The 27,049-nt window shown below is 43.0% G+C and overlaps 1 protein-coding gene and 1 non-coding gene across 2 annotated transcripts in view; both read left to right on the top strand.

Moving 5' to 3' along the window:
* The window catches only part of MORC3 (MORC family CW-type zinc finger 3), a 62,444-nt gene extending 37,976 nt beyond the window's left edge, over positions 1-24,468 (top strand). The window contains exons 10-17 of the mRNA XM_049785848.1: positions 3,279-3,383; positions 7,814-7,936; positions 8,042-8,116; positions 9,267-9,306; positions 11,117-11,280; positions 14,358-15,249; positions 17,408-17,565; positions 23,902-24,468. Of these exons, the coding sequence (XP_049641805.1) occupies positions 3,279-3,383; positions 7,814-7,936; positions 8,042-8,116; positions 9,267-9,306; positions 11,117-11,280; positions 14,358-15,249; positions 17,408-17,565; positions 23,902-24,055 (1,711 nt within the window). The 3' untranslated portion in view covers positions 24,056-24,468. The remainder of the gene's footprint in view (positions 1-3,278; positions 3,384-7,813; positions 7,937-8,041; positions 8,117-9,266; positions 9,307-11,116; positions 11,281-14,357; positions 15,250-17,407; positions 17,566-23,901) is intronic.
* Positions 15,641-15,831, top strand: LOC126026507 (U2 spliceosomal RNA). Its single transcript, XR_007501753.1, has one exon. It is a non-coding gene; the product is annotated as a U2 spliceosomal RNA (small nuclear RNA).
* Positions 24,469-27,049: the final 2,581 nt, after the last annotated feature.

Raw genomic sequence — 27,049 nt, 5'->3', positions numbered from 1 at the left:
CTGAGCAGGCCGACACTAAGGGAATCTTGGGATCCCTTTAAGGAAGATGATGATGAAGTCTGTGGTGGGAACAAAGACCAGACACTCTGAAGTGAGCTTGAATCTCCCTCCCTTTATTCTAAGTTACAGTGGGATATTTAAATCATTATGATTTTTGAGTATGTGAAAAGCTCACCTCTTTTTCTGCAGGGTTAAAGATTATACTTCCTTGTTAGCAAAAAAGCTTATCAATACCCTCTGTTTGATCATAAATTTCTTTTATTGTTGTTTTTGTCTTTTGGGTCACACCTGCAGCACTCAGGGGTTACTCCTGGCTCTACGCTCAAAAATCACTCCTGGCAGGCTCGGGACCATATGGGATACCGGAATTTGAACCACCGACCTTCTGCATGCAAGGCAAACGCCTAACCTTCATGCTATCTCTCTGGCCCTGATCATAAATTTCTTTACAATAATCAATTTGCAGGCCTTAGGGAGTTTCTACTTGAAACAGAGATTTCATGGGATCAAAAGGATAGGCTTTAAAGAAAGGCAAAAGGGAATTTCTGCTTGAAAGAGACTTCCCTAGGAAAAGCTTTCTTCTGTTAACAGCTCAAAGTTCTACTCCCAGACCATACCGTGGGTGTCAATTCTGATGTAAATTAAAAGATTAGCAAGTTATCAGGTGTGTCTATCAACATTCCTTTCATCTGAGGGACTGGACAGTTTAAAGGCACAGGACATACTTTCAATAACTAACTCCACTGTTATTATTTTAAAGTTTATGTTTCTCTGATGCTAGGTTTTCTAGGTAAAAAGATACTTAATCAAGGCTGAATTTGCCTGTACTAGTTCTTTCATCTGGAGAATATAAACTTACTTAGCAACAGCAGCTGGGAGATTCATATTTAGGCCAATAAATGCCTGCAATTATCAGTAGGCTATATTGAATTATGCCACAGCTTCTGTTAGGGGAGTTGGTCTTCCTTGAAGCCCTGCCTCAAATTAGCCATGCCAGGACCATTGGCTCTGTCACAGAGTGGCTACCTTGTACCTTCTTAGCAGACTTGCTAATATTTAGCTTCCTCTACACCGGGACTGTAACAAATATCCACAAGAGTTAATTCCATCTCCTAGTTGACAGACAGGATCTTTGCTGCTTTCTGAGGTACAGGGGGGCACAGGGTCACCGTGAGACACAGTACAAAGTTGTTCATGATTGAGTTTCAGTCCTGCCATGTTCAACATCCTTTATCAGTGCACATTTCCTGCCACCAATGTCTCCCAATTTGCTCCCTGTCCTTCCCCTGCTCTCCTCTTTGTTTGACTCTGTGTCAAACATTTCTTTCTCTTGTCTATCTCTCTTCCTCACTTCCCCCTTTTTAAACATTGGCTTGCCATATTGTTACTTAGAGTTATCCTGCCTATCACTTTATCTTCTTTCAGCACCCAGTTCTTGTACAGAGTGATCATTCCCAACTCTCACTGTCATAGTGCTCCCTTCTCTGCCCTAATAACTCCCTGCTTTTAGGGCCAGCGAGGTGGCACTAGAGGTAAGGTGCCTGCCTTGCAAGCGCTAGCCAAGGAAGGACCACGGTTCGATCCCCGAAGTCCCATATGGTCCCCCCCAGCCAGGGGCAATTTCTGAGCCTTTAGCCAGGAGTAACCCCTGAGCATCAAACGGGTAGTCCCATATGGTCCCCCCCAGCCAGAGGCAATTTCTGAGCCTTTAGCCAGGAGTAACCCCTGAGCATCAAACGGGTGTGGCATGAAAAACCAAAAAAAAAAAAAAAAAAATAACTCCCTGCTTTTTTATGACAAGTTTTCTCCCATGGACAAGTCTTCTTTTTTTTTTTTTTTTTTTTGGTGTGGTTTTTGGGTCACACCCGGCAGTGCTCAGGGGTTACTCCTGGCTCCATGCTCAGAAATTGCTCCTGGCAGGCACGGGGGACCATATGGGACGCCGGGATTCGAACCGATGACCTTCTGCATGAAAGGCAAACGCCTTACCTCCATGCTATCTCTCCGGCCCCGGACAAGTCTTCTTGGCCCTCGTCTCTGTTGTCTCTGGTTATAATCACAGTACTAGCTGCTTTTTTTTTTTTTTTTTTTTTTTTAATTTTTGGCTTTTTTGGGGGGGAGGGGGTCACACCAAGCTGTACTCGGATTACTCCTGGCTCTGTGCTCAGAAATCGCTCCTGGCAGGTACAGGAAACCATATGCGATGTTGGGATTCGAATCACCGTCCATCCTGGATCAGCAGCTTGCAAGGCAAATGCCCTACCACTGTGCTATCTCTCTGGCTGCTAGCTTTCCTTTTCTTTTCTTTTCTTTTCTTTTTTTTTTTTTTTTTTTTCTGGTTTTTGGTTTTTGGGCCACACCCGGCGTTGCTCAGGGGTTACTCCTGGCTGGCTGCTCAGAAATAGCTCCTGGCAGGCACGGGGGACCATATGGGACACTGGGATTCAACCAACCATCTTTGGTCCTGGATCGGCTGCTTGCAAGGCAAACGCCGCTGTGCTCTCTCTCTGGGCCCGCTTTTCTTTTTCTTATATTCCACAAGTAAGTGCCGTCATCCTGTCTCTCCCTTTCCCTCTGCCTCATTTCGCTCAACATAATACTCTCCATATCCATTCATGTATAAGCAAATTTCATGATTTCATTCTTTTCTAACAGCTGCATAGCATTCCATTGTGTTGATATACCACAGTTTCTTTATCCACTCATCTGTTCTCAGGCAGTTGGGTTGTTTCCAGATTCTGGCTATTGTGAATAGGGTTGCAATGAGTATAGGATACAGCTATCTTTTCTGCCTTGTATTTGGGTCCCTCCAGTAAATTCTCAGGATTGGGTATTACTAGGTCGTAGGGTCAATTTCTAGTTTTTCAAGGAATGTGCTCTTTGGTTGTTTGCAGATCTTGCTATTGCAAACAGCACTGCAGTGAATATGAGTATCCTTTACTTTTCTGAGTTAGTCTTTTCTGATTAGCTGTTGTTTAGGCCAACCCATGGGTGCTGGGAGTCGCTGCTGGCCTATGCTCTGTTCACTTTTCACAGACAATGGCCGCAGTGTCTGGTGTTAGTGTCTCATGTTGCACATTTGGATGTGGCACCTGGAGTGCAGCCACCATTGATCTGTGGCCATCAAACTGAGTTGGGTCTTCAAGGCAGGAGTTGCTGTGCGCCAGGCCTCTCACTTCCCCTGTCCAAGTGACCACACTAGGTCATTTGTGGTTTTTTGTATGTTCTTGTAAAATGTTTACTCTTTATATATCTGTAATAATCATAATTTTTTTAAGGCTTACAATAGCAGCACTTGGGGATAAACTGAATGATTACTGGAATGAAATGAAAGTGAAGAAAAACTCAGAATACCCTCTGAATTTGCCAGTTGAGGATATACAGTAAGTATGTTAAAAAAAAAAACTCTGGTATCACAAATATGCTGTTTGAAGGTATGGTGATAGTACTGTTATTATTTATGTGTTTGTTACCTTGTGATTTCTTTTTGTGTGTGTTTTTTTGTTTTCGGGTTTTTGATTATTTTGGACTACGTGATGGCACTGAGGGATAACTCCTGACTCTTTGCTCATAAAATGCTCTGGCAGGCTTGAGGTACTATATAGGATGCCAGAGATTGAACCCAAGTCAGCCATGTGCAAGGCAGATACCTGCTGTGCTATCACTCTGGCCCCTACCTCATGATTTCCTTTATTTCAAAAAATGCTAGTACTGGGCCACAGTGATATTACAGTGCTGAGCTGAAGTTGATCCCATACGAGCCTCTGAACACCACCAGTAGTAGTACTTGAATGCAGAGCCAGAATTAATCCCTGAACATCACCAGGTATGGCCTCCAAGCAGACAAAAAAAAAAAATAGGGTCATCACTAAAATTGACCTCTTGTAACAAGCTTTCATTTGCTTGTTTATAAAATTATAAACATTAATATAATTTGCCTTTGGAGTTAGAAGAATTAAAAGACATTGCCAGAAAAGCACTCAACAGCAAACATTACATAGCATAGCAGCTCTGAATAGATAAGAGTTGTTGTGTAGGTTGACGGAAAGATGTCTGAGATCTGGCAGAAAGGCAGTACAGTGGAGGAAGGACCTCACCTTTCACTCACTGACCAGTTTGGGTTCCCAGCACCCCTTACGGTTTCCTGAGCACTGCCAGGAGTGGTCATTGAGCGTCACTGGGTGTGGCTCAAAAAAAAGTTTGAGGGCCGGAGAGATAGCATGGAGGTAGGGTGTTTGCCTTGCATGCAGAAGGATGGTGGTTTGAATCCTGGCATCCCATATGTTTCCCAAGCCTGACAGGAGCGATTTCTGAGCCTAGAGCCAGGAGTAGCCCCTGAGTGCTGTTGGGTGTGACCTAAAAAAAGGAAAACAAAAATACAAAAAAGAAAAAGTTTGAGATCTATAAAAGTAAATATAGATGATGCATTGCATTACTAATCTGTATTATAAATTTTTTATTTTATTTAATTTATGTCAATTTTAAATATTATCTTGGTAACTTAAAAAAGGGAGTTCTATTTGCTTTACTATAAAGTTTTCAATTGTTAGAAGCAGGTTCACTCTTTTTAGACTGCTTGAAAAGTCAATAGTAGCAGGGTAAAGGTGCTGACACCAGTAAGATAGATCCCTGACATGTCAGGGTCCCTTGGCACTCCAAGAGTCATTGACAGGTGAAATATTCCTATGTAAAATGAGTCTCAATAAATTCTTTACAAGATCAACAAATCCCCTAAACTCTATCAAAAAACATGGAGAGGAAATCAAATACTTTTTGTTTTTGTGGGCTTTTTTGTTTTGTTTTGGGGTCACACCTGGAAACGCTAAGGGGTTATTCCTGGCTCAGCACTCAGATATTGCCCCTGGTAGGCTCAGAGGATCATGTGGGTGCTGCAGACGCCAGCACCTCTAAGCAGCTTCTTCGTGGAGTCCGGGAACCTTTCACGGGGAAAGAGTGGGAACATGAAATGGACGGAAAAACGGAACAATATTGTAGAAATAAATTACCACACACGATGCATGGGGACTTGCCTCTGGAAAGACGAAGACAAATTTATTTTTTGAGCTGGGTGACTTTTAAGGGGTGAGCTCTGGAATGCGGGGTATAATTTTGGGAGATCAAAGAAAGTGGGAGATGGTCAGGGAAGCAGAATGGAAGACCATGGCTAAAATCTGCATATTAAAGAACTGATACTGAAGGTAAAAAGAAGTTCTGTTGTGGGTTAGCTTTTGTTTTGGGTAAGCAGGAGAAACCAGGTAATTTTCAGGGAAGTGGGAAAAGAGAGAAATGTTTTAGAGTTTTGGGGAAAACCGAAAATTGCTTTCATCATGAGCTAAGTTTTGGAAAAAAAACATGATCTTGGCGCCAAGGTAGCAGAGATCACAGAGAACTGGTCAGTGGGAAACTTTTGGCGGGATTTGATACTGTCTTCCTTTGTTAGAAAGAAATACTGAGGCCTGATTTCTAATAATGGTCAAAAATAAAGAGAGAGATAGTCAGAACCACGTTTAGAATTCTAGCCAAACAATCCACGCAAAGGGTCAACTGATTTGACTACTCTAAGCGGGCCTTTTAGGCAAATAATTCTTTTTCAGGAGTGCACTACACAAGGCTAAGAAGAAGCACTTCTTTTTTTTTTTTTTTTTTTGGTTTTTGGGCCACACCCTGTGACGCTCAGGGGTTACTCCTGGCTATGCGCTCAGGAGTTGCTCCTGGCTTCTTGGGGGACCATATGGGACGCCGGGGGATCGAACCGCGGTCCATCCTAGGCTAGCGCAGGCAAGGCAGGCACCTTACCTCCAGCGCCACCGCCCGGCCCCAAGAAGAAGCACTTCTGATGTGTGCCCTTCCTGAGTGGGGTGTAACATGTGGGATGCTGGGAATTGAACCACCGTCTGATCTGGGTTGGCTGTGTGCAAGGTAAACACCCTACTGCTGTGCTCTCTCTCCAGCCCACAGCAAATAATTCTTGTAAAAAAAAAAAACAAAACTATTTAGGGGCCGGAGAGAGAGCACAGTTGTGGTACGGCGTTTGCCTTGCAAGCTGACCCAAGACCAAAGGTGATTAGAATCCTGGTATCCCGGGGCCGGAGAGATAGCATGGAGGTAAGGTGTTTGCCTTTCATGCAGGAGGTCATCGGTTCGAATCCCGGCGCCCCATATGGTCCCCTGTGCCTGCCAAGAGCAATTTCTGAGCCTGGAGCCAGGAATAACCCCTGAGCACTGCCAGGTGTGACCCAAAAACCAAAAAAAAAAGAATCCTGGTATCCCATATGGTCCCCTGTGCCTGCCAGGAGCGATTTCTGAGCACAGAACCAGAAGTAACCCCTAAGCATTGCCGGGTGTGACCCAAAAACAAACAAAAAGAAAACAAACCCCATAAAAACTTTATTGATTGATTGATTCATTGATTGATTGTTGGTTTTCTGGGCCACATTCAGCGGAGCTCAGGGATCCTCCTGGCTCTGCACTCAGAAATCACCCGTGGCAGGATGGGGGACCATATGGGAAGCTGGGAATCGAACTGGGCCCCTCTCAGGTCAGCCGCATGCAAGGCAAACACCCTACTGCTGTGCCATCTCTTTGGCCCCAACAAATTTTTTTTTGGGGGGGGGGGTTGTCACACCTGGCAGCACTCAGGGGTTATTCCTGGCTCTACACAAAGAAATTGCTCCTGGTAGGGGCCGGAAGATAGCACAGCAATAAGGCATTTGCCTTGCAAGCAGCCAACCTAGGACCAATGGTGGTTTAAAACCCGACATACCATATGGTCCCCCATGCCAATGCAGAGAGCCAGGAGTATCCCCTGAGCAGTGCCGGGTGTGACCAAAAACGAGGGGGGGAGGGAGAGAAGGAGGGGAGGGGAGGGACACCATATAAGATGCCAGGATTTGAACCACCGTCCTTCTGCATGCAAGGCAAACGCCTTACCTCCATACTATCTCTGGCTCCAAACAACAAATACTTTTTAAAAGTGAAGTTTGTTTTTGTTTTTGGGCCACACTTTGCAGCGCTGAGGATTACTCCTGGCTCTACACTCAGAAATTACTCCTGGCACACTTGGGGGACTATATGGGATGCTGGGGATCAAATCAGGATCCATCCAGGGTCAGCTGAGTGCAAGGCAAACGCCCTATCACTGTGCTATCACTCTGGCTCCAAGTGAAAATTTTCTAAGCAGATCACCAGTAGGCATGTGAAAAAAATGTAGTGCTCAGCATCACCAACCACTAGAGAACCCAAATCAAGATAACAATGAGATACCATCTCACACCGGTGAGAATGACTCATAGCAAAATTTGTAGAAACAATCTGAGTTGGCAAGGATAGGTGAAAAATAAACTCAGCCATTGCTGGTGGGAATGTTGTCTGGTTCAACCAACCTCTGGACAATGGTATGGAGCAAACTTAGAATTGAGAATTTTTTGTTTTTGTTTTTTGATCACATCCGGCAGCGCTCAGGGGCTGTTCCTGGCTCTACACTCAGAAATCGCTCCTGGCAGGCACAGGGACCATATAGGATGCTGGGATTTGAACCACTGTCATCCTGCATGCAAGGCAAATGCCCTACCTCCATGCTATCTCTCTGGCTCCTAGAATTGAGTTTTATATGACCCAGCAATTTCACTTAGGGGCACTTACCCTCAGGACTTAAACATTCAGAAGAATGCATGCACCTTATTCATTGCTGCACTCAATACAGTGGCAGAGATATGGAATGGAACCAGCCTAGGTTGATAGGCAGATTTTATTGTGGAAGCTGCTTAGCATCCAATTATACCCACGCAAATACTTTGTTTCTGTTCTGTCACAGGAAGCAGCCTGATCAAACATGGGTTCAGTGTGATTTATGTCTCAAGTGGCGGAAACTACCAGATGGGATAGATCAGCTTCCAGATAAATGGTATTGCTCCAATAACCCTGACCCACAGTTCAGGTACCATATAGTTGGTAGTTCCCTTTGGGGCAAGGCAAAAAGCAAGTTCAAGTTTTGTGCAGAGGCACTAGTGACATGTTGTTTCTATGTGATCTTTCTGACTAGAAATTGTGAAGTTCCTGAAGAACCCGAAGATGACGATGGGGTTCATCCCACTTATGAGAAAACCTACAAAAAGAAGTGAGTGACAGATGAGTTGTGTGCTAGGAGAACAGTGTTGTGTATGTATGTGGGGGGGGGGAGTGGGGGGTGTGTGCTTCTCCCATGGACAGTTTGTCTCCTCACGGAAGTGATGTCATATTAGGCTGGGAAACATATTAGGCTGGGGTAGCTGGGTTGCGCCACCCCACCCCTGTGGCCAGCAGCTATCCTAGCTTCAAGGGAGTCTGTCTGTCTGAACCATATGCAGATATTGGTTTTTTTTTTTTTTTTTTTTTTTTGGTTTTTCCGGCCACACTCGTTTAATGCTCAGGGGTTACTCCTGGCTAAGTGATCAGAAATTGCCCCTGGCTGGGGGGGACCATATGGGATGCCAGGGGATCGAACCGCGGTCCTTCTTGGCTAGCGCTTGCAAGGCAGACACCTTACCTCTAGCGCCACCTCGCCGGCCCCACAGATACTGTTCCTTCATTTAATTTCTCTTTACATTTGGAGAGGAAGCAGGAGACGCATGTGCAGTACTGGCTAGAAGCTGCCAGTTATTCCAAAGAGTGTGATCCCAGGGTGTTAGGAAATGCAGAGAATGTGTGGGGGAGGAACAGACTCATGGAACAACCAACTGACCAGCTGCTTCTACCAGAGGTTGAGGTGGATTGGGACTACTGCGATGATGTTTCTGTAATAAGCCTTGAAGGATGGGTAGGAGCAGGTGCTTTTGTATGGTTGTGAAAGACAAATCCAGCAGCCTGGGTGCTAGGAAGCAACTGAGTGATGGTACACGTACCTGCTTTCCTCTGTGAGGTCCCGAGTTTGATCCAGGTGCTTGCACTGAACTCTGGCCTACACCTTGAGCTGAGCATTGCTGGGTGTGGCCCTGAGTACCCAGAACTATGTTGAGTTTACTTTAAAAAAAAAAAGTTAAGCATCCAACAACTTGTAGAGAAACTAGTGAGTAGTGAGTGTCGTCCTCAGTCCAGGGATCTGAGGCTGATGATGCAGCATTACCAGGCCTAAAGACTTAGCCTTGATCCTAATGAACAAATAAATGGAATTCTTTGTATAGAATTGACTTGTTTGAAATGGTGTGTTAGAAAACCAGGGTTCAGAGTAATAATGGACTAAATTTCAATACATTTATCTTTATTTTAATCTTTTATTTTTTAAGAGACAGGGAAAGATTGAGGATCAAACAACCGGACATGATTCTTCAGGTAATTAGACCTTTCATTTTATATCTCTCTTCTGCTATAATTCCTCACATAACTTTGTTGCTAAATATTGGGAAACTGCCACTGTGAGTAAAAAGATATGTAACAAAGGCGTAACTAGGAACTAGGAAACACAATAGTGTGTTGCATGGTGGAGCTCCAGGGCTGATCCCTTGCATTGCATGGTCCCCTTAGCACTGAGCCAGGAGTAACCTCTGGCACTGCCAGTATATACCAACCCTCATCCCCCACCCCCCCCTCCTCCAAATGCATAATTGTAATTTTGTCCATGTTTAGAATTGATTTTTCCTCATTAGTATTATCTGAGTGACTTTAAACGAAATTGTGCATACTGCTATCTGGTCATGATTTATTTTATTTATTTATTTATTTATTTATTTTGGTTTTTGGGTCACACCCAGCAATGCTCAGGGGTTACTCCTGGCTGTATGCTCAGAATCGCTCCTGGCAGGCTCGGGGGACCATATGCGATACTAACGCCTTACCGCCATGCTATCTCTCTGGCCCCTCAGTTTTATTCTTATAAGTAGGTTGTTTTTTTGGTCTTTGGGACCTTACAGCTGGTAAGGTGCTACCTTGTAATCATTCAGTTCCGGTTCACTTTCCAGCACTTTACATGGTCCCCAAGCTCCTCTAGGAGTAACCCCTATGCACAGAACAGCAATAAGCCTGGAACATGTGTGACCCCAAAACAAAGCTGACCTAGGTTCAATCCCCGGCATATACTATATGGTCCTCCAAGCATGCCAGTAGTAAAATCCTTTAGCTCTACCAGGTATGGCCCAAACACCAAAAACCAAAAAAAAAAAAGTTTTATCTTCTGTAGTTGTTTGCTTATAATGACATTGAAATTTGGTGTTGTACAATGCCTAAAAATTTGGAATACTGAAACTGAGAGAAAAATAAGAGGATTTCCTTTGTTATATTTTTTAATTTTGTTTATATTTTATTTAGATGTTTTTCTTTTGTTGTTAGTTTTTTGTTTTTGTTTTGCTTTTTGGGCCACACCCTGTGATGCTTGGAGGTTACTCCTGGCTATGTGCTAGGAAATCACTTCTGACTTGGGGAACCATATGGGTCTCTGAGGATTGAATGGAGGTCTGCCCTAGGCCAGCCGTGTGCAAGGCAAACGCCTTACCACTGCGCTATAGTTCCAGCCCCTTATTTGATTTTTAGGCCATATTAGGACTTATCCTGGCTCTGTTCCCAGGGATTATTTCTCGTAGACTAGAGAATTGTGTGGGGTGCTGGGGCTCAAATCCAGGTTAAGTGCATGCAAAGCAAGACCCTCCCCTCCCCATTGTACTATTGCTCCAGCTTAGGGCTTCCTTTGTTTTCTAAAGACCCTGTCTTTGAGACTTGTATCTTTTCTTTCTCAAAATTTTTATTTTATTATAGTTTGATAGTCCTGAATATACTACAACTTCATCCAATCTTAGTGATGACCATCATATAGTTTTTATTTAGACTTGTGGACTATATACAGTCTCTACTGCAAATTCTTTTAGCTTGTTGGTTTTGTTGGGTGGGGTTGTGAGGGCATACCCACACAGGGCCTACTTCCAGCTCTAGCCAGTTGAGCGCTCTCCTGTTTAAACCTGTCTAGTGTAAGACTGTTCTTATTTCACCTGCAGGCTTTCATAGACTCCTTGGCTTGTTGTTAGTAATTAATGTGGGATAAAGAATGTATGCATTGGGATAGTTCTCAGTGCAGTGTCTTTTGGTGTAAGGGGAAAGGAGAAGTATGTGATAAGAAAACAAATAAACTTTGTTTTCCCTCCGCCCATAACAGATTAATCCTGAACTGTTCTGCACACCTCCCCTGTCGAGTCCCAGCTTTTCTCCTGTGCAGGAAAGTATTCCCAGAGTACATTCTTCAGAAGCGGTGAATACTTACACATCAATGATTTTAAATAATCATCGCGTTTCACCCCGGGCCGAACCTGAGAATAACAGGTCTGTGGCAACAATGTGTTTTCCCACTTGGGGAGTATCATTCTTGACACTGTAGTTCTGGAACATTGTTGGTGCAGGTCAGAAACCTTCAGGACAAGTGACTTGGCTTTTAGTGTCTAGATGTAGCCCTGTGCCTATGAATGCCTCTGATATTTGAAATTAATAATTTGAAATTAATTACGGGGTTGTAGCTCAGCATTCCTTGCGTTTTGTGTGGTTGTGAGTTCAGTCCCCAGCACTGCAAGGGGGAAAAAATGTGAATTATAGGGCCAGGAAGATAATCCAGTGGAAGAGCACTCGCCTGCCTGTACGAAGCCCTGAATTTGATTCTTAGCACTATATGCTAATATATACCTAAGCATTGCTGGTGTGGTCCCTATATTAATTAACATTTATCTTTTTTAAAATATGGTACCAGTAAGAGAGCTTAAAGGGCTGATATGTCTGTGTGCATGAGGCCAAAAACAACATTGTCTTCCAAATAGCAAGCCAGAATTACCTCTTGATACCTCAGAGATACCTCCAGTCTGTCTGTCTGTCTGTCTCTTCTATCTCTTCTCTCGTTATTTGATCAGAGTGCTATCATATTTCTCCAAATTATATGGTATGTAAATGACTTGCTCTGTGTGGCTTTTTTATTTTATTTTATTATTTTTTTGTACTCTTTTGGCTGGGGTAGTGTGGTTTGCACCCAGCAGTGCTCAGGGCTTACTCCTATTCTGTGTTCAGGGATCACTCCTGTGACGGGCCTGGGGGACAGTATAGGTAGCTGGGAATCAAGCTCAATATGAGGAAAGTGCCATGCCTGCTGTGTGGCAGCCCCTGAAAATGTCTGTTAAGATAATGTGAATCTAAAGACAAACATGGAATAGTTAACAGTACAGCACTATAATGTGTGCTCTAAGTGTATGTGCTGTACGTTCTCTTTGTAGCTTGGTGGCATTTTATTTTGGAAGACTGGATATATGAGAATAAGTGACACTTGGTACTCTTGACTACATGGTCAGCTTAGGATGGATTCTGCACATCTGAAGGCAGTGTTCTGTTCAAGTGGCCCTTTCAGAGTGCTGAAATGAGCATAGGTGAGGAAGGAAGAATGACGTCTGTAAAGTCATCATAAGATGACAAGATTCTTTGAGAAAGTGGGCCCAGATTTTCTGAGAGATTGTGTAATAGTTTGTCAAATTCTTAAGGGAATTCATTGCCTCGAAGACTTGAAGTTACTACTTTTATGCACATATACATGAAGGGGAGAGGAATATTGTTATTTTTGTTTGTTTGGGTCGCACTCGTGGTGCTCAGGACTTACTCCCAGCTCTGCACTCATGAATCACACCTGGTGTGGTGCTCAGGGGATAATATGGGGTACCAGGCATTGAACCCAGTTCTGCTGTTGTACTGTTTCTCTAGCCCCCCCCCCCCCAAAAGACGCCTTTTTAAAAGTCTTGGATGTTAGGAGAGAAGAAACCCAAGTGAAAAAAAAAGATACACTTGAGGTCTTGGATATAGGCATCTAACGTATGCCCAAACAGGAAGCCAGCACATACATTCTACTTTGGGGCAGAACAAAAAGTTGGTAGTGAATTGTCAGACAATCAAGCACATGAGGGAGAAAAGAAAAAGAATTTTTGGGGGCCGGAGAGATAGCATGAAGGTAAGGCGTTTGCCTTGCATCAGAAGGACGGTGGTTCGAATCCCAGCATCCTATATGGTCCCCTGTGCCTGCCAGGAGCGATTTCTGAATATGGGGCCAGGAGTAATCCCCGAGTGCTGCTGGGTGTGACCCAAAAACCAAAAAAAAAATTTTTTTTGATTCAAGTTGATTTTTTTTTTTTGGGTTTTTGGGCCACACCCTGTGATGCTCAGGGGTTACTCCTGGCTATGTGCTCAGAAATCCTTGTCTTGGGGACCCATGCCCGGCATCCAACTGCAGTTCTGTCCTAGGTCAGATGCATGCAAGGCAAATACCTTACTGCTCCTGCCTATCAATTTGATTTTTTGTTTTTTGTTTGCGGGGGCGGGGGGGCACACCTGTTTGATGCTCAGGGGTTACTCCTGGCTAAGCGGTCAGAAATTGCCCCTGGCTTGGGGGGACCATATGGGATCCCAGGGGATCGAACCATGGTCCTTCTTTGGCTAGCGCTTGCAAGGCAGACACCTTACCTCTAGCGCCACCTCACCAGCCCCTCGAGTTGACTTCTTTTTAACATGAAGGAAGAGGCGTTTCTGGTTTATTTTGTGGTTCTCTTTTGTTCACAAGGTTTTGATAAAAATGTTGCAGAGCTGGAGAGATAGTATAGTAGGCAGAGTGCTTTTCTTTGCACGCAGCTGGTTCAGGTTCAATTCTTGGCATTGCATTTGGTTTCCCAAACACTCCCAAGAGAATCTCTCAGCACAGCTGGGTATGGCCCTCAAATCAAAGGAAAACAAAATCAACAGTGCTGCTCGAATGAGTGCTAGAATTTAGATGGGACTTGGGGTGGTAGGTGTTCTCTTTAGTATAAGTTTGAATCGCCCAGCCCCGAGCTTCAGTTGAAGTAATGTATGACTAGGTACTTGAGCAGTGCTCCAGGTTACTCTTGACCTTCAGAGGGGAACAATGTTCTGCTAGGAATGAAATCCAGGACTCTTAGATGCAGAACATTAGCTCCAATCTTTTAGGTGTTTCCGTGACCTAGTATTAAATATGCTATTTAAGGAAAATTGAAATCTGGTAAGGCACAAGAAATCTTAACAGCCTTATTGTTTGCTTATCTACGAAAGGAAAAAGAAATAGTGGGACGGGGGAGAGAATACTGTGGAGGAGACACTTAACCTTGCGTTCAGCCCACCTGGATTTAATTCCTGTCACCCTATGTGGTTACCCCAGCATTGACAGGAATAATACCTGAGTGCCCCCCCCACAAAAAAGGAGGAAACTATGTACTTTGAGTCATTTCAAGTCATTGATATAATACTTTATTTTTTAAAATTATCACAGGCATGTCTTTGACTTTCATTATATTTAGTGTCATTTGTTTTGCTTATATCTGTAATTTTTGTTATCTTGTATTTTATGTAAAACCATTTTTTTCCAGCATGAAACGGAGACTTAATACTCGTTCCTCAATTTTGAATGTAAAGTGTCGACGAGTGAGTAATCAAACATTTGAAAATTCAACTTACAAAGAGGCTGATGATGACGAAGATGTCATCATCTTAGAAGAAAACAGTACCCCCAAGCCCTCGGTGGACTTTGATGTCGAGATGAAGTCAGAAGTGAGTGATGTGGAACAGAGTGGGGCCCGGAGCGAATCTGCTGGCAACAGTGAAGCTTGTGTGCAGACAAGCTCCACAGGCACCTCCGCCACCAGCTGTGACCAGGGCACATCGACCTCCACGCAGACAGAAGTGCCCAGTTTGGTGGTTAAAAAGGAGGAGGTCATCGAGGATGCCATTGATGCCAGGAATGATGGTGTTGCCCTGCCACCCTGTGGAGAAGCTGAAGGGAAGAAGCAGGAAGTTCAGAAACCTGTTGAGAAGTCTGTGGGTGATGCTGATTGCCAGCTAAGTGAACTGAGGAATCAGCTCCTTCTAATCACTCAAGAAAAAGAGAACTATGAAAGACAGTGCCACACATTCACTGACCAGATAAGAGGGCTGCAGCAGAGCATCGCAGAGCTCAATGACCGCCTCATCAAGAAGGAGATGTGTCACCAGTCAACTGAGACCGATGCGGTGCTCTTCCTGAACAATGTCAGTGGCACGTCGGAAAGTCCCAACTGCATGGCGTCTCAGTACCAGCAAGCACTGGAAGAAATCGAGAGGCTGAAAAGGCAGTGTAGCACTTTGCAGCTTGTGAAAACTGAATGTGGTCAGTGCTCCGGCACTGAGGGTAAAAGTGAGGTGGACGAGATGGTGGTGCAACTGGATAACGTGTTCAGGCAGCTGGATAGGTGTACTGTGGAGAGGGACCAGTATAAGAGCAAGGTAAGTACAGGAGGCCAGGGCCATCGAAATCTTAGCAGCTACCACTTTACCAGGTCAAAACGAGTCACTTCATTGTATATGTGCTTCTCAGCAATTCCTTTACTGGGCTGGGAGTGGATTTCCAAGGGTTAGAGAGGGTTAGAGAAAAGCGAACATTGATGGATTTTGGTTCTTAAAACTTTTTGGGTTGTTTTGTTTTGTTTTGTTTTGGGCCACACCTATTTGCTCAGGGGTTACTCCTGACTAAGCGCTCAGAAATTGCCCTTGGGGACCATATGGGACACTGGGGGATCAAACGGAGGTCCTTCTTTGGCTAGCGCTTACAAGGCAGACACCTTACCTCTAGCGCCACCTCTCCGGCCCCTTAAAACTTTCTTAAGAGCTGCTGAGTATCGCTTCTCGGCCTTTTGGCTAAGATCAAGTGTAGTATCTGTTCTTATCAGTTTAATATCTGATACGTCCTCTATCTGAGCACAATATACTAAATGGATTTTTGGAGCTGGGAATCAGAAGAGGAACTTGCACCGTCCGCTCCGCACATCAACCTGGTATTGTAGTACCTCCAGGAACGGTGCACAAAAAAGAAAAAAAAAAGCTGCGGAGTGTTATGATAGCACATCAGGGAAGGTGTTTACCTTGCTGGTACCAATCCAAGTTTGTTACCTGGCATTCTGAAGGGTTTCCTGCACACCACCAGGTGTGATTCCTGCACTGTATGAGAGGAAAAAAAGTCTTGGATGGGGGGAAGTGCTAGCACAGCACTAGGGTATTTGCCTTGCACACAGCTGACCCTAGACTGACCTGGGATTGATCCCTGGCATCCCATATGGTCCCCCAGACCTGGAGCAATTTCTGAGCGCAGAACCAGATTTAACCCCTGAGCACAGCCAGGTATGGTCCAAAAACCAAAAAAAAGGGAAAAATCTTAAGAATATGGGTGTGATAGAGCCAGAGCAATAGTACAACAGGTAGGGTGTTTCCATTGTACATGGCTGACTTGGGTATGATCCTTGGCATCCCATACGGTCTTCCAAACCTGCCAGGAGTGATTTCTGAGTGTAGAGGAATAATTCTTTGGTGCCATTAGGTATGGCCCCAAAACAAATCTTTTTTAATTGCTTTATTTAAACACCATGGTTTACGAGGTTGTTCATGACTTTTTGTCTTACCTTTCACTTTTTTATTTATTCATTTTGCTTTATGGACCATACACGATGATGCTCAGGGGTTACTCTGGCTATGAGCTCAGCAATCGCTCCTGGGGCCCCGGAGAGATAGGACATGATAGGGTGTTTGCCTTGCATACAGCCAGTCCAGGACAGATGGTGGTTCAAATCCCAGCATCTTATATGGTCCCCCGTGCCTGCCAGGAGTAACCCGAGTGCTGCCAGGTATGACTCAAAAACAAACAAAAAGAAATTGCTCCTGGCTTGGACCATATGAGATGCTGGGGGATAGAACCATGGTCCTAGGTTAACACATGTAAGGCCTTACAGCTTGCACCACCACTCCAGCCCAGTCTTATTTTTTATTTTAGTTATTTATTTTCTTGGTTTTGGGGTCACACCTGGCATTGTTCAGGAGTTACTCCTGGCTCTGCTCAGAAATCACTCCTGGCAGGCTCGGGACCATATGGGATGCTGGAAATTGAACCTGGGTCTGTCCCGGGTTGTCTGTGTGCAAGACAAACATTCTACTGCTGTGCTATTATTGCTCCAGCCCTTGTCTTTTAATTCTCAGGTGCTTTTTAAGATTTATACTAGAATGTTAGATGGCAAATGACATCATTTATGTTTCCAATATCAAATGTAATGATAGAACACATTAAATTAAGCTTTTTTTGTAGAAAACTATTGGGGTTATTTTGTTCGTTGTTTTTTGGGTCACACTGGGCAGTGCTCAGGGGTTACTCCTGGCTCTATGTTCAGAAATCGCTCCTGGCAGGCTCAGGGAACCATATGGGATGCCGGGATTCCAACCACTAACCTTCTGCATGAAAGGCAAACACATTACTTCCATGCTATCTCTCCAGCCCCTTGTTCGGTGTTTTGACTGATAGCTTAGTGGTGAATTTCATCATAAACTCTGTTTTTCTTAGCTCAGCTTGACAATTTGACATTAGTACATTTTAATCTTAGTCAAATTTCTCTTTGATCAGGCTGAATTACTTGAAGTGGAAAAATCACAAATCTATTCACAGTGTGAAGAACTAAAAACCGAAATCCAGCAATTAAAATCTACAAGTCAACAAATTGGAGCAGATGTTTCAACTTCAAGTACCATTGAGGAGTCTGTGAATTTTGCTGATGGAGAAAGGTAAGGGCTCTAGGCCAGACTGTGTGATACTTATTAGCCACATCAAATAGCTAATGCTACCAAAATCTAACTGATGCAAGGGGGGAATGTAGAGATAGGATTTAAAACATATATTGATTAAAATATAACAATAATAGAATCTATATATGTAAAAGAATAGTTAGGAAAAAACATGTTTAAAATATAGTAATTAAGGCCTAGCAATAACTTGTAATGCTTAATCCAGACTCCTGTTCAAGTTAAACTCTAGCTAAAGTTCTGATATTTGTCCAAACCCACTTTATCATAAGGTGTGTGATGTGCCAACAGAATGTTCCTGGCACGGGGTGCGAGAATAACAGAAGACAATCAAACCAGTTAATCAAACCTTTGGCCAAATGAGCACCTCACGTTAGCAACGTGGTAACGAAGTTACACAAGAATTCCCTTGGAAACACCCCCAGAACCCTGAGCCGTATTTGGAGAAGGAAGCTAAATTGAACTCTTGAGTGGACATTGCCTCCCCCTACCCTATAGCCCAAACCCTAGCAACGCTAGAAACAAACTCAAAAATCCCCTTGGAAAGCCCCCCAGAAGCCTGAGCCGTATTTGAAAGAAGAAACTTTTTTTTGTTTGTTTTATTTTGTTTTTGGGCCACACCCGGCGGTGCTCAGGGTTACTCCTGGCTGTCTGCTCAGAAGTAGCTCCTGGCAGGCACGGGGGACCATATAGGACACCGGGATTCGAACCAACCACCTTAGGTCCTGGATCGGCTGCTTGCAAGGCAAACGCCACTGTGCTATCTCTCTGGGCCCAGAAGAAACTCTTGATTGGACATTGCCTTGCCCCTACAACCCAAACCCTATAAAAACCCTCTTGCTTTGCTGTTCGGGGCTCCAGTCCTCTGTCTCTTGACATGATCGCAGCCCTGGCTAGTCAATCAATAAACCTGCCCTTGCTAATTGCATTCTTGGAGTTGTTGTGGTCTCTAATTGAGTGGTGGACCAGCATGGACCCTAACAATCTCATATGGTTCCCTGAGCATCACCAGGAGTGATTCCTAAATGCAGAGGCAGGAAACCCCTGAGCGCTGCTGGTGTGGGCCCCCCAAATGTAAAGAACCTCAATAATCTAGTCAACCTTCCCAAGTGGTGTGGTACTCAGGAGACCAAAGTACTCACTACCTACTCTCGACCCTCCAGCCTAGCAGTCCTGGGCAAAAGCCTTGTGGCTCTGGGTTTACCACTTGGATGGCATCCACAGGCCTCCAGGTCTGTATCCAGTGATATACTGGAGGGATCAGATGGGTTGGCTTTATGAAGGCATACATCCTCAGCCCCCAGTAATTTGAGAGCGAGTCAGAGTGGGATCACTATCAGCAGTATTCAGGAGATTGCTGGGGATTGAATCAGGGCTGGCTGCTCACAGAGCGAGCCTCTTCAATCCCTGACATCCGGAATTGTAGCAATGTAGCTGCTTTTGAATCTGGCCCTCCTCCACATGCAGAACATGTGCCCCACCCCATTGAGCTCTCTCTCTTGGACCTCCTTTAACTTCCCATTGTAGGGGAACTTATTTTGACTTTGGGTCCTCATCCGTAGTGCTCATGACTGCATGCTTCCCACTCCTTACTATCTTCTAAGAGATGCTTTAATTTGTATGTAGAGCTTGAAGTGAGGTGGAGAGATTATTACAGCAGATAAGGTATTTTTGCCTTGCACACATCTGGCTCCTGTTCAATCCCCCTGAGCCCTTTATGGTCCTCTAACCCCTACCTGGAGTGATCCCAGGAGTCAGCTCTGAACACTGCTAGGTGTAGCCAGAAAACTAAAAGGAAGTATTAAATTTTTAGTCATTATCCACCCGAAGTGAGTATTGTGATCTCTGTAAATCCCTCAGCCCCTTCCCCATCTTCATTTAAAAAGATCTAAATTAATATTTGGAGGAGTCAGAATTAGAACAACCTTCTTGGAATCTTAGCATTTTGCTTAGGACCGCTATTTAGTTGTGAATAGTTTAGTCTGGTCTGCAATGTTGACATGGATTTCAACTTGGTAGGTAGAAATAGCTGTGATAGTTGGATCCAGTGTTCCCAGTGTTGTTAGCCAGGCACATTTGTTCCTGCCTATAACTGCATTGTAACGAGAGAACAATGAACTTCATTCAGCATGCCATGGGATTAGAGCTTGCATAGAGAAAAGTTCGTGTATTAGGGCCAAAGCCACGGCGCAAGCAGTCGGGCGTCTGCCTTGCATGCGATAACCTAGGTGTCCTAACAGACTGAGGTTTGATCCCCCGGCAACCCATGTGGTCCCCAAGCCAGTAGCGTTTTCTGAGCGCATAGTCAGGAGTAACCCCTGAGCATCACTGGGTGTGGCCCAAAAACCAAAAAAAAAAAAAAAAGGGTTCTTGGATTACTTGACTCAAGTGTTGTTTTGTTTGTTTTTTCTTTATTTTGGTAGTTTTTGTTTGTTCTCTTTTTTTGTTTTTGGTTTTTGAGCCACACGCAGCTTTGGTTTTTGGGTTACACCCAGCAGTGCTCAGGGTTTTCTCCTGGCTCTACACTCAGAAATCACTCCTGGCAGGCTCGGGCGACCGTATGGGACACCGGGATTCGAACCAACCACTTTTGGTTCTGGATCGGCTGCTTGCAAGGCTAACGCCGCTGTGCTATCTCTCCGGGCCCAAGGGTGGAGAGTTTTTTAATTAATTTTTTATTTAATCACTTAAATCTCAAAGTTATTTTTTTTATTTTGACTGAAGTTCGTTACACAGAATTATTTACGGTACATAGTGACAATGAATGAAGGGCATTCCCACCACCCAATGTTGTCCTCCCTCCACTCCTGTTCCCAGCATGTCTCCCATATCTCCCTCCTTTATCCCTCCCCCCCAGAATACTAGTGTAATTGGTCTCCACTTTACAGCTTGTTGTAGGTTGGGTATCTATTCTGTTTGGTGTTCCAGTCTGTTCATTTTTTATTTACACTACATGGTCATATGACTGGTCCTGGTATCATCCTTTTTTCCCCCTCAATTTATGAGGGTGAATGATTCAAGTTAGCTATTCTGTTGGAGATAAAAAGGTTAAGGAAAAGAGAAGAAAAATTTGGTATCAACTACTAAAAAAAGAAAAGAAAAAAATCACCGAATAATATCCACAAGAGTGAAAAAGAAAGAAAAAAGTGGAAGAAAAAAGAGAAGGAAAGGGCCCGGAGAGATAGCACAGCAGCGTTTTCCTTGCAAGCAGCCGATCCAGGACCAAAGGTGGTTGGTTCGAATCCCGGTGTCCCATATGGTCCCCCGTGCCTGCCAGGAGCTATTTCTGAGCAGACAACTAGGAGTAACCCCTGAGCAATGCTGGGTGTGGCCCAAAAACCAAAAAAAAAAAAAGAGAGAGAGAGAAGGAAAATAATAATAGGGTAGGGTTTTCCTTAATGGTCTCAAGGTAAGTTCTGCCCAGTCACAGTTGTCAAAGTCAGTTTTCTGTATTTAGTGCTCTTGTTTTTCATAGTTCAAAGGACGATACATCTTCTGATTTCCGCTTAGTGTTAGTGATGTGATAGGACCTCCTGGTCTTAGGTCAAGTTGTCATTTCCTCGCTGTCCTCGTCATATTAACACTGGCACAAGTATATCTCCCAACAGAGCTTAGTTCCTGATGTTGCTGGGAGTAGTTAATCTCAAAGTTATTTATGATGAGGTTTCAACACCACTTCCTTCACTAAAGTTCATTTTCCTTAATCAGTGTCTCCTCCACCTCCATTTCACCCTCCACTTAACAGTTTGCATCTACAAGAGTCATATATATGACAAATATAATATAATAATACAGATATTATATATATCTGTATATATGTATTCACACACATTTTTTTTATTTAAACACCTTGATTACATACATGATTGTGTTTGGGTTTCAGTTATGTAAAGAACACCACCCATCACCAGTGCAACATTCCCATCACCAATGTCCCAAATCTCCCTACTCCCCACCCAACCCCCGCCTGTACTCTAGACAGGCTTTCTATTTCCCTCGTACATTCTCATTATTAGGACAGTTCAAAATGTAGTTATTTCTCTAACTAAACTCATCCCAGTTTGTGGTGAGCTTCATGAGGTGAGCTGTAACTTCCAGCCCTTCTCTCTTTTGTGTCTGAAAGTTATTATTGCAAGAATGTCTTTCATTTTTCTTAAAACCCATAGATGAGTGAGACCATTTTGCGTCTTTCTCTCTCTCTCTGAATTATTTCACTCAGCATGTATTCACACACATTTATACACACACTGTGCACTCACTTTTGGCTTCCAGTACTGTTGCTGATAGAATTTCTTATGTAACATTCTCCCACCATTCTGGCAGCACCTCCTCTAGGTTGAACACTTCCCTGAACCATAGATGTTGCCTCTCCCTGACCTCTCCTCTCGACCCCTCAAATGGCCTGTTTTCTACTGAAGATCAGTTCTTAAGTTTTTTGTGTCCATGGTATTTGCATGTTTATTATTTCACCATAACAATTGTGTAGGAGAGACCCTTTGTGTCAATCACTCTCTCTGTGACTACTTCACTCAGCACCATGATACACTTCAGGTGTAAATTTTTTTTTTGTTTTTTTTGTTTTTTTTTTTGTTTTTTTTTGGGCCACACCCGGCGATGCTCGGGGGTTACTCCTGGCTGTCTGCTCAGAAATAGTTCCTGGCAGGCATGGGGGACCATATGGGACACCGGGACTCGAACCAACCACCTTTGGTCCTGGATCAGCTGCTTGCAAGGCAAACACCACTGTGCTATCTCTCCAGCAGTAAATTTTTATCTTATCTTTTCTTATGGTCAAGTAGTGTACTCCATTGTGTATACAAACCATTATTTCTTTATCCGATCATCTGGGACATTGATTCTTCCCAGATTCTGGATAGTGCTGCAAGGAACATGATGCTGAAAATATGTTTTCTGCATTATGATTTTGGGTCCTAGGGGTATAGTCCAAGAAGTGGGTTGCTGGTCAAATGGAAGCTAAATCCTTCCCTTTCTCCCTTTCTCCCTTCCTTCCTCCCTACCTCCCTCCATTTATTTAAGCATCATGGTTACAAAGTTGTTCATGGTTGAGTTTCAGTCATGAGTACCCCATACCAGTGCACATTTCCTACCATCAATAGAGATGCATTCTTAACCTTAGATCAGTGTTATTATTTCACAGCTGTTTGAGCTTTTTTGAAGGTGTGGAGACCTTCAAGGAGTAAGCTTCACGCTTAACTCCTGGAGGGCTTGGGGGACCATAAGGGATGCTGGGATTGAACCAGGTCAACCCCATTGCAAGGGAAATGCCCTCCCCATTACTATGGCTCCAACCCTATTTCACTACTGTTACTAAGTGATAATACTTTAAATTGTAAAGGTGCTTAGGATGTAGCTTAGAGTTGGAACGTGTGTATTGCATGCTGTATAAGTTTGATTTCCTCTATTCCTCCAAAGCATATTTAAGAGAACATTACGATAGCTTGTGATTTATATTTTACCAGTTCCTAAGCTTCTCTAATTTCAAGTTAAAATGTATTAGTTAAATCCAAATAGAGCGCGGCCCGGAGAGATAGCACAGCGGCATTTGCCTTGCAAGCAGCTGATCCAGGACCAAAGGTGGTTGGTTCGAATCCTGGTGTCCCATATGGTCCCCCGTGCCTGCCAGGAGCTATTTCTGAGCAGACAGCCAGGAGTAACCCCTGAGCAACGCCGGGTGTGGCCCAAAAAAAAAAATCCAAATAGAGCACTAGTTTAAAATAAAAACTGCACAGCAGATAAGTAAATATTTAAATACTGAATTTATTTTTTATTTATTTATTTATTTATTTTGGTTTTGGGGCCACACCCGGCGGTGCTCAGGGGTTACTCCTGGCTGTCTGCTCAGAAATAGTTCCTGGCAGGCATGGGGGACCATATGGGACACCGGGATTTGAACCAACCACCTTAGGTCCTGGATCGGCTGCTTGCAAGGCAAACACCGCTGTGCTATCTCTCCGGGCCCCTAAATACTGAATTTATTAAATGAGCTATGCTTTAGGTGATTATATGGATTTTCCTCTATTCTAAAAGTTGGCTTTACTTTATGTATTTATTTGGTTTGTGGGCTACACCCAGCAGGACTTAGGGATTTTCCTGTCTCTACACTCAGAAATTACTCCTGGGATGCCATGTGCAAGGTAAATGTCCTACCTGCTGTGGTATTATTGCTCCAGCCATCTGCTTTTACTTTAATAGTGTGCCATTCTAAAGAGATATGCTCTAATGCTCCCCTTAAAATCTCCAGGTTATATGTATTTGAAACTATGGTACTCACCTAAACTACAATGTCTGTATTTACAGCCTGAAACTTCGGTCTCTTCGAGTTAACGTAGGACAACTGCTGGCCATGATCGTGCCTGATCTCGACCTTCAGCAAATGAACTACGATGTTGACGTCGTTGATGAGATTTTAGGGCAGGTTGTTGAACAAATGAGTGAAATCAGTAGTACTTAACAGCTGTTTTATGCAAGATAATAAAAGCATTAGCTCAATACTTTTTGGTTTGTACAGCTTTCAAAATGTAAAGGAAGATTAAAAAAAATAGTTCTGATGGGTATTAGCCTGAAGAACCATGATCATATCTATATTCTATGCATTCTAACGTGTCCACAAATCTTGTGGGCATGTTACCACACCCTTTGAAATACCTATGATCATTGGTATTGAGCAGCCGAAGAGCTCACTCTTTCTGTTTTGCATTGTAAATATTTGTAATTAAGTCTGCACATATTTTTTTATTGCCCTAAAGGGATTGTGTTTTTCACCGAGAAATTTTCAGGTTGCCCTTAACCTTTGTGCAATCTTTTCTGGTTCCCAAAGTGTGTATTTTTCTCAGACTTGAGGGCTGTGCCATAAATAAAAATGGAAATGTTTTACTTTTGATTTTTTCTTTTTTTTGTTTTTTGTTTTGGTTTTTGGGCCACACCCGTTTGACGCTCAGGGGTTACTCCTGGCTATGTGCTCAGAAATCGCCCCTGGCTTGGGGGGACCATATGGGATGCCAGGGGTTCGAACCGCCGTCCGTTTCTTGGCTAGCGCTTGCAAGGCACACACCTTACCTCTAGCGCCAGCCCCATACTTTTGATTTTCTTACAGAGATGTTGAAAGCAAGATTAAAAAAAAAATAGGTTGTAATGAAATTAAGCATTAATGTTTGCTTTCTATAATTCCTCCTGAAAAATATTTTACTTACAAAATTAAGGTAAGATGAAATGACTCCCATCCATTCATTTTGCCAGGACTCTCCTTGTGCTGAGATTGCCAATCATATTTAAACACAAAGTGTTTTTTATAGAATACATAAAGGAACTTTGGTATTTACAGTGAGTATAAGGGCAGAGGTTGTGGATCACTGATAAGAATTCAAGCCTTGCATATATGAGACCTGGGGTTTGATCCCTGGCACTGCAATCAATAACAGTAGTAAACTAAGGCATCAAAGTTATTAATTGTCCCCATATTTGCTTTGAAACCCATTTTTGGCTGTTGAGTCAGCATAGAGTGGGCATAATAACTGTTTAATATTTCTTTTTGTGAAATTTCCTGTACAGCCTTTTGTAGGATTACTACAGGTTAATTTAATGTGAGTTGAGGAAGACAATCTTTCTCGAACAATACTGCATACCTTTTATTATATTTTAGATCTAAGTGTTTTGTATCCTGGAGTTAAGCAACAGACTGCCCTAGGATGATAAGTATTACATGCCATAAAAAGTATGCTTTATTGGTCCATGTTTTGTGCAATTTTAAAGAGATGGCTTTCTATTAAGTACAACTATGTATCTATACTTAAGAATCATATTTTCCACAACTAAAATGTGCATTATTTTTTCAAAGTTTTATCATTGCTATTTATTTTAATTTTTGTTTCTGAGCATTCAGTACATGGTCCTTTTGTATGTATATTGATTTCATGTCTGTCATATACAATTTAAGATTTTTACTGCACATTACCATCTAGAAAAAGCAAATAAGTGAAGATTATCTTTATTTGCTTGATAAAGTAATTGAAAGTATTTTTGGAAAGAAACTGGTTTTCTGTCACAATTGTATCTACCCAAATTTTAAAATATCTTGTAATAAAATAAAATAAATATGGCTATCTCTTCTGATATTACTCTAAAAGAATGCTATACTCATACTTGGGGGATATAGTTTGATGATCGATGCATGCTTGGCATGTGAATCTGTGAAGATTTTGGCTCAATTTCTGGCAATTTCCAATGAGAGGAAACTGAAATATCTTGAAAACTAAAACTGTTACACCTTTAGGTTGAGCCCATTTTACTCTTTACCAGAGTCTACATAGAAGATGAATAATAGTTCCCCTGGGAATCTTTGTTTTTTGTTTTTTTTGGTTTTTGGGCCACACCCGTTTGACGCTCAGGGGTTACTCCTGGCTATGTGCTCAGAAATCGCCCCTGGCTTGGGGGGACCATATGGGACGCCGGGGGATCGAACCGCGGTCCTTCCTTGGCTAGCGCTTGCAAGGCAGACACCTTACCTCCAGCGCCACCTACCCGGCCCCTCCCCTGGGAATCTTAAGACTGAAATCCTCTTCAGAGCATGTGGGTTTTTAGTTTCACATTTGACTATATTTCATCGTATGAAATCTTTTCATCTAGAAAAGTCTTACCTAATTGATTAGTTGTCTAGAGCAGCTCTAAGTTCTGTTACTTATTTTTGGTTTTTGGGTCACACCTGGCAGTGCTCAGGGGTTTCTCCTGGCTCTGCAGTCAGAAATCACCCCTGGCAGGCACGGGGACCATATGGGATGCCAGGACTCGAACCACCATTTTTCTGCATGCTTTATAGTCAATATTCAGTTCTTTATTTAAATTGTAATAAATACCCCAAATAAGAACATTTATACTTAAGTTAAATATAAAATGTAATATGTTAAGTGTATTTTAAATGCTTTTAAAAGCTATTAAGTATTCCGAATTGTTTAAAACACTCAGATCTCCAAAACAAATATAATGAAAATAATAAACGGCAAAATCATTCTGCAGTTGCATGAATTTTACAAAGGAATTGTAAACTCAGTTCCCCCCCCAAAAAAACCCAAACAAACAATATTCTCACAAAGCACAAGACACTAATCTGTCTACCTGGCTATTTTTAAAATATGAAATGGAGTATACTTATTTTAACTGGGAAAGCGTCAACATTAAGACAGATCCAAAGTGTGATAAACATTTGATCAATCAATTCCAAGAACAACATGTCTTTTTTCCTATGAGTCAAGACAAGCCAAATAAGCTAGAGATCTATTGTTATTTTGTGATCAATAGATTGCCAAATTGGTTATGACATTATCTCACACCGTATACCATCATTAACTATCAGTAAAGTTTTTTAACCAGACAGAATCATATGGCAGAAAGAGCACAGACACGTGAAAACCATCCATACCACGAACCTAGTCATGCCTTCACCTTGACTTTC

Source organism: Suncus etruscus, chromosome 13 (assembly GCF_024139225.1).
Source record: "Suncus etruscus isolate mSunEtr1 chromosome 13, mSunEtr1.pri.cur, whole genome shotgun sequence".
NCBI lineage: Eukaryota > Metazoa > Chordata > Mammalia > Eulipotyphla > Soricidae > Suncus > Suncus etruscus.
The sequence above is the reverse complement of the archived record's forward strand: the minus strand, read 5'-3'. Positions and strand labels throughout refer to the sequence as shown.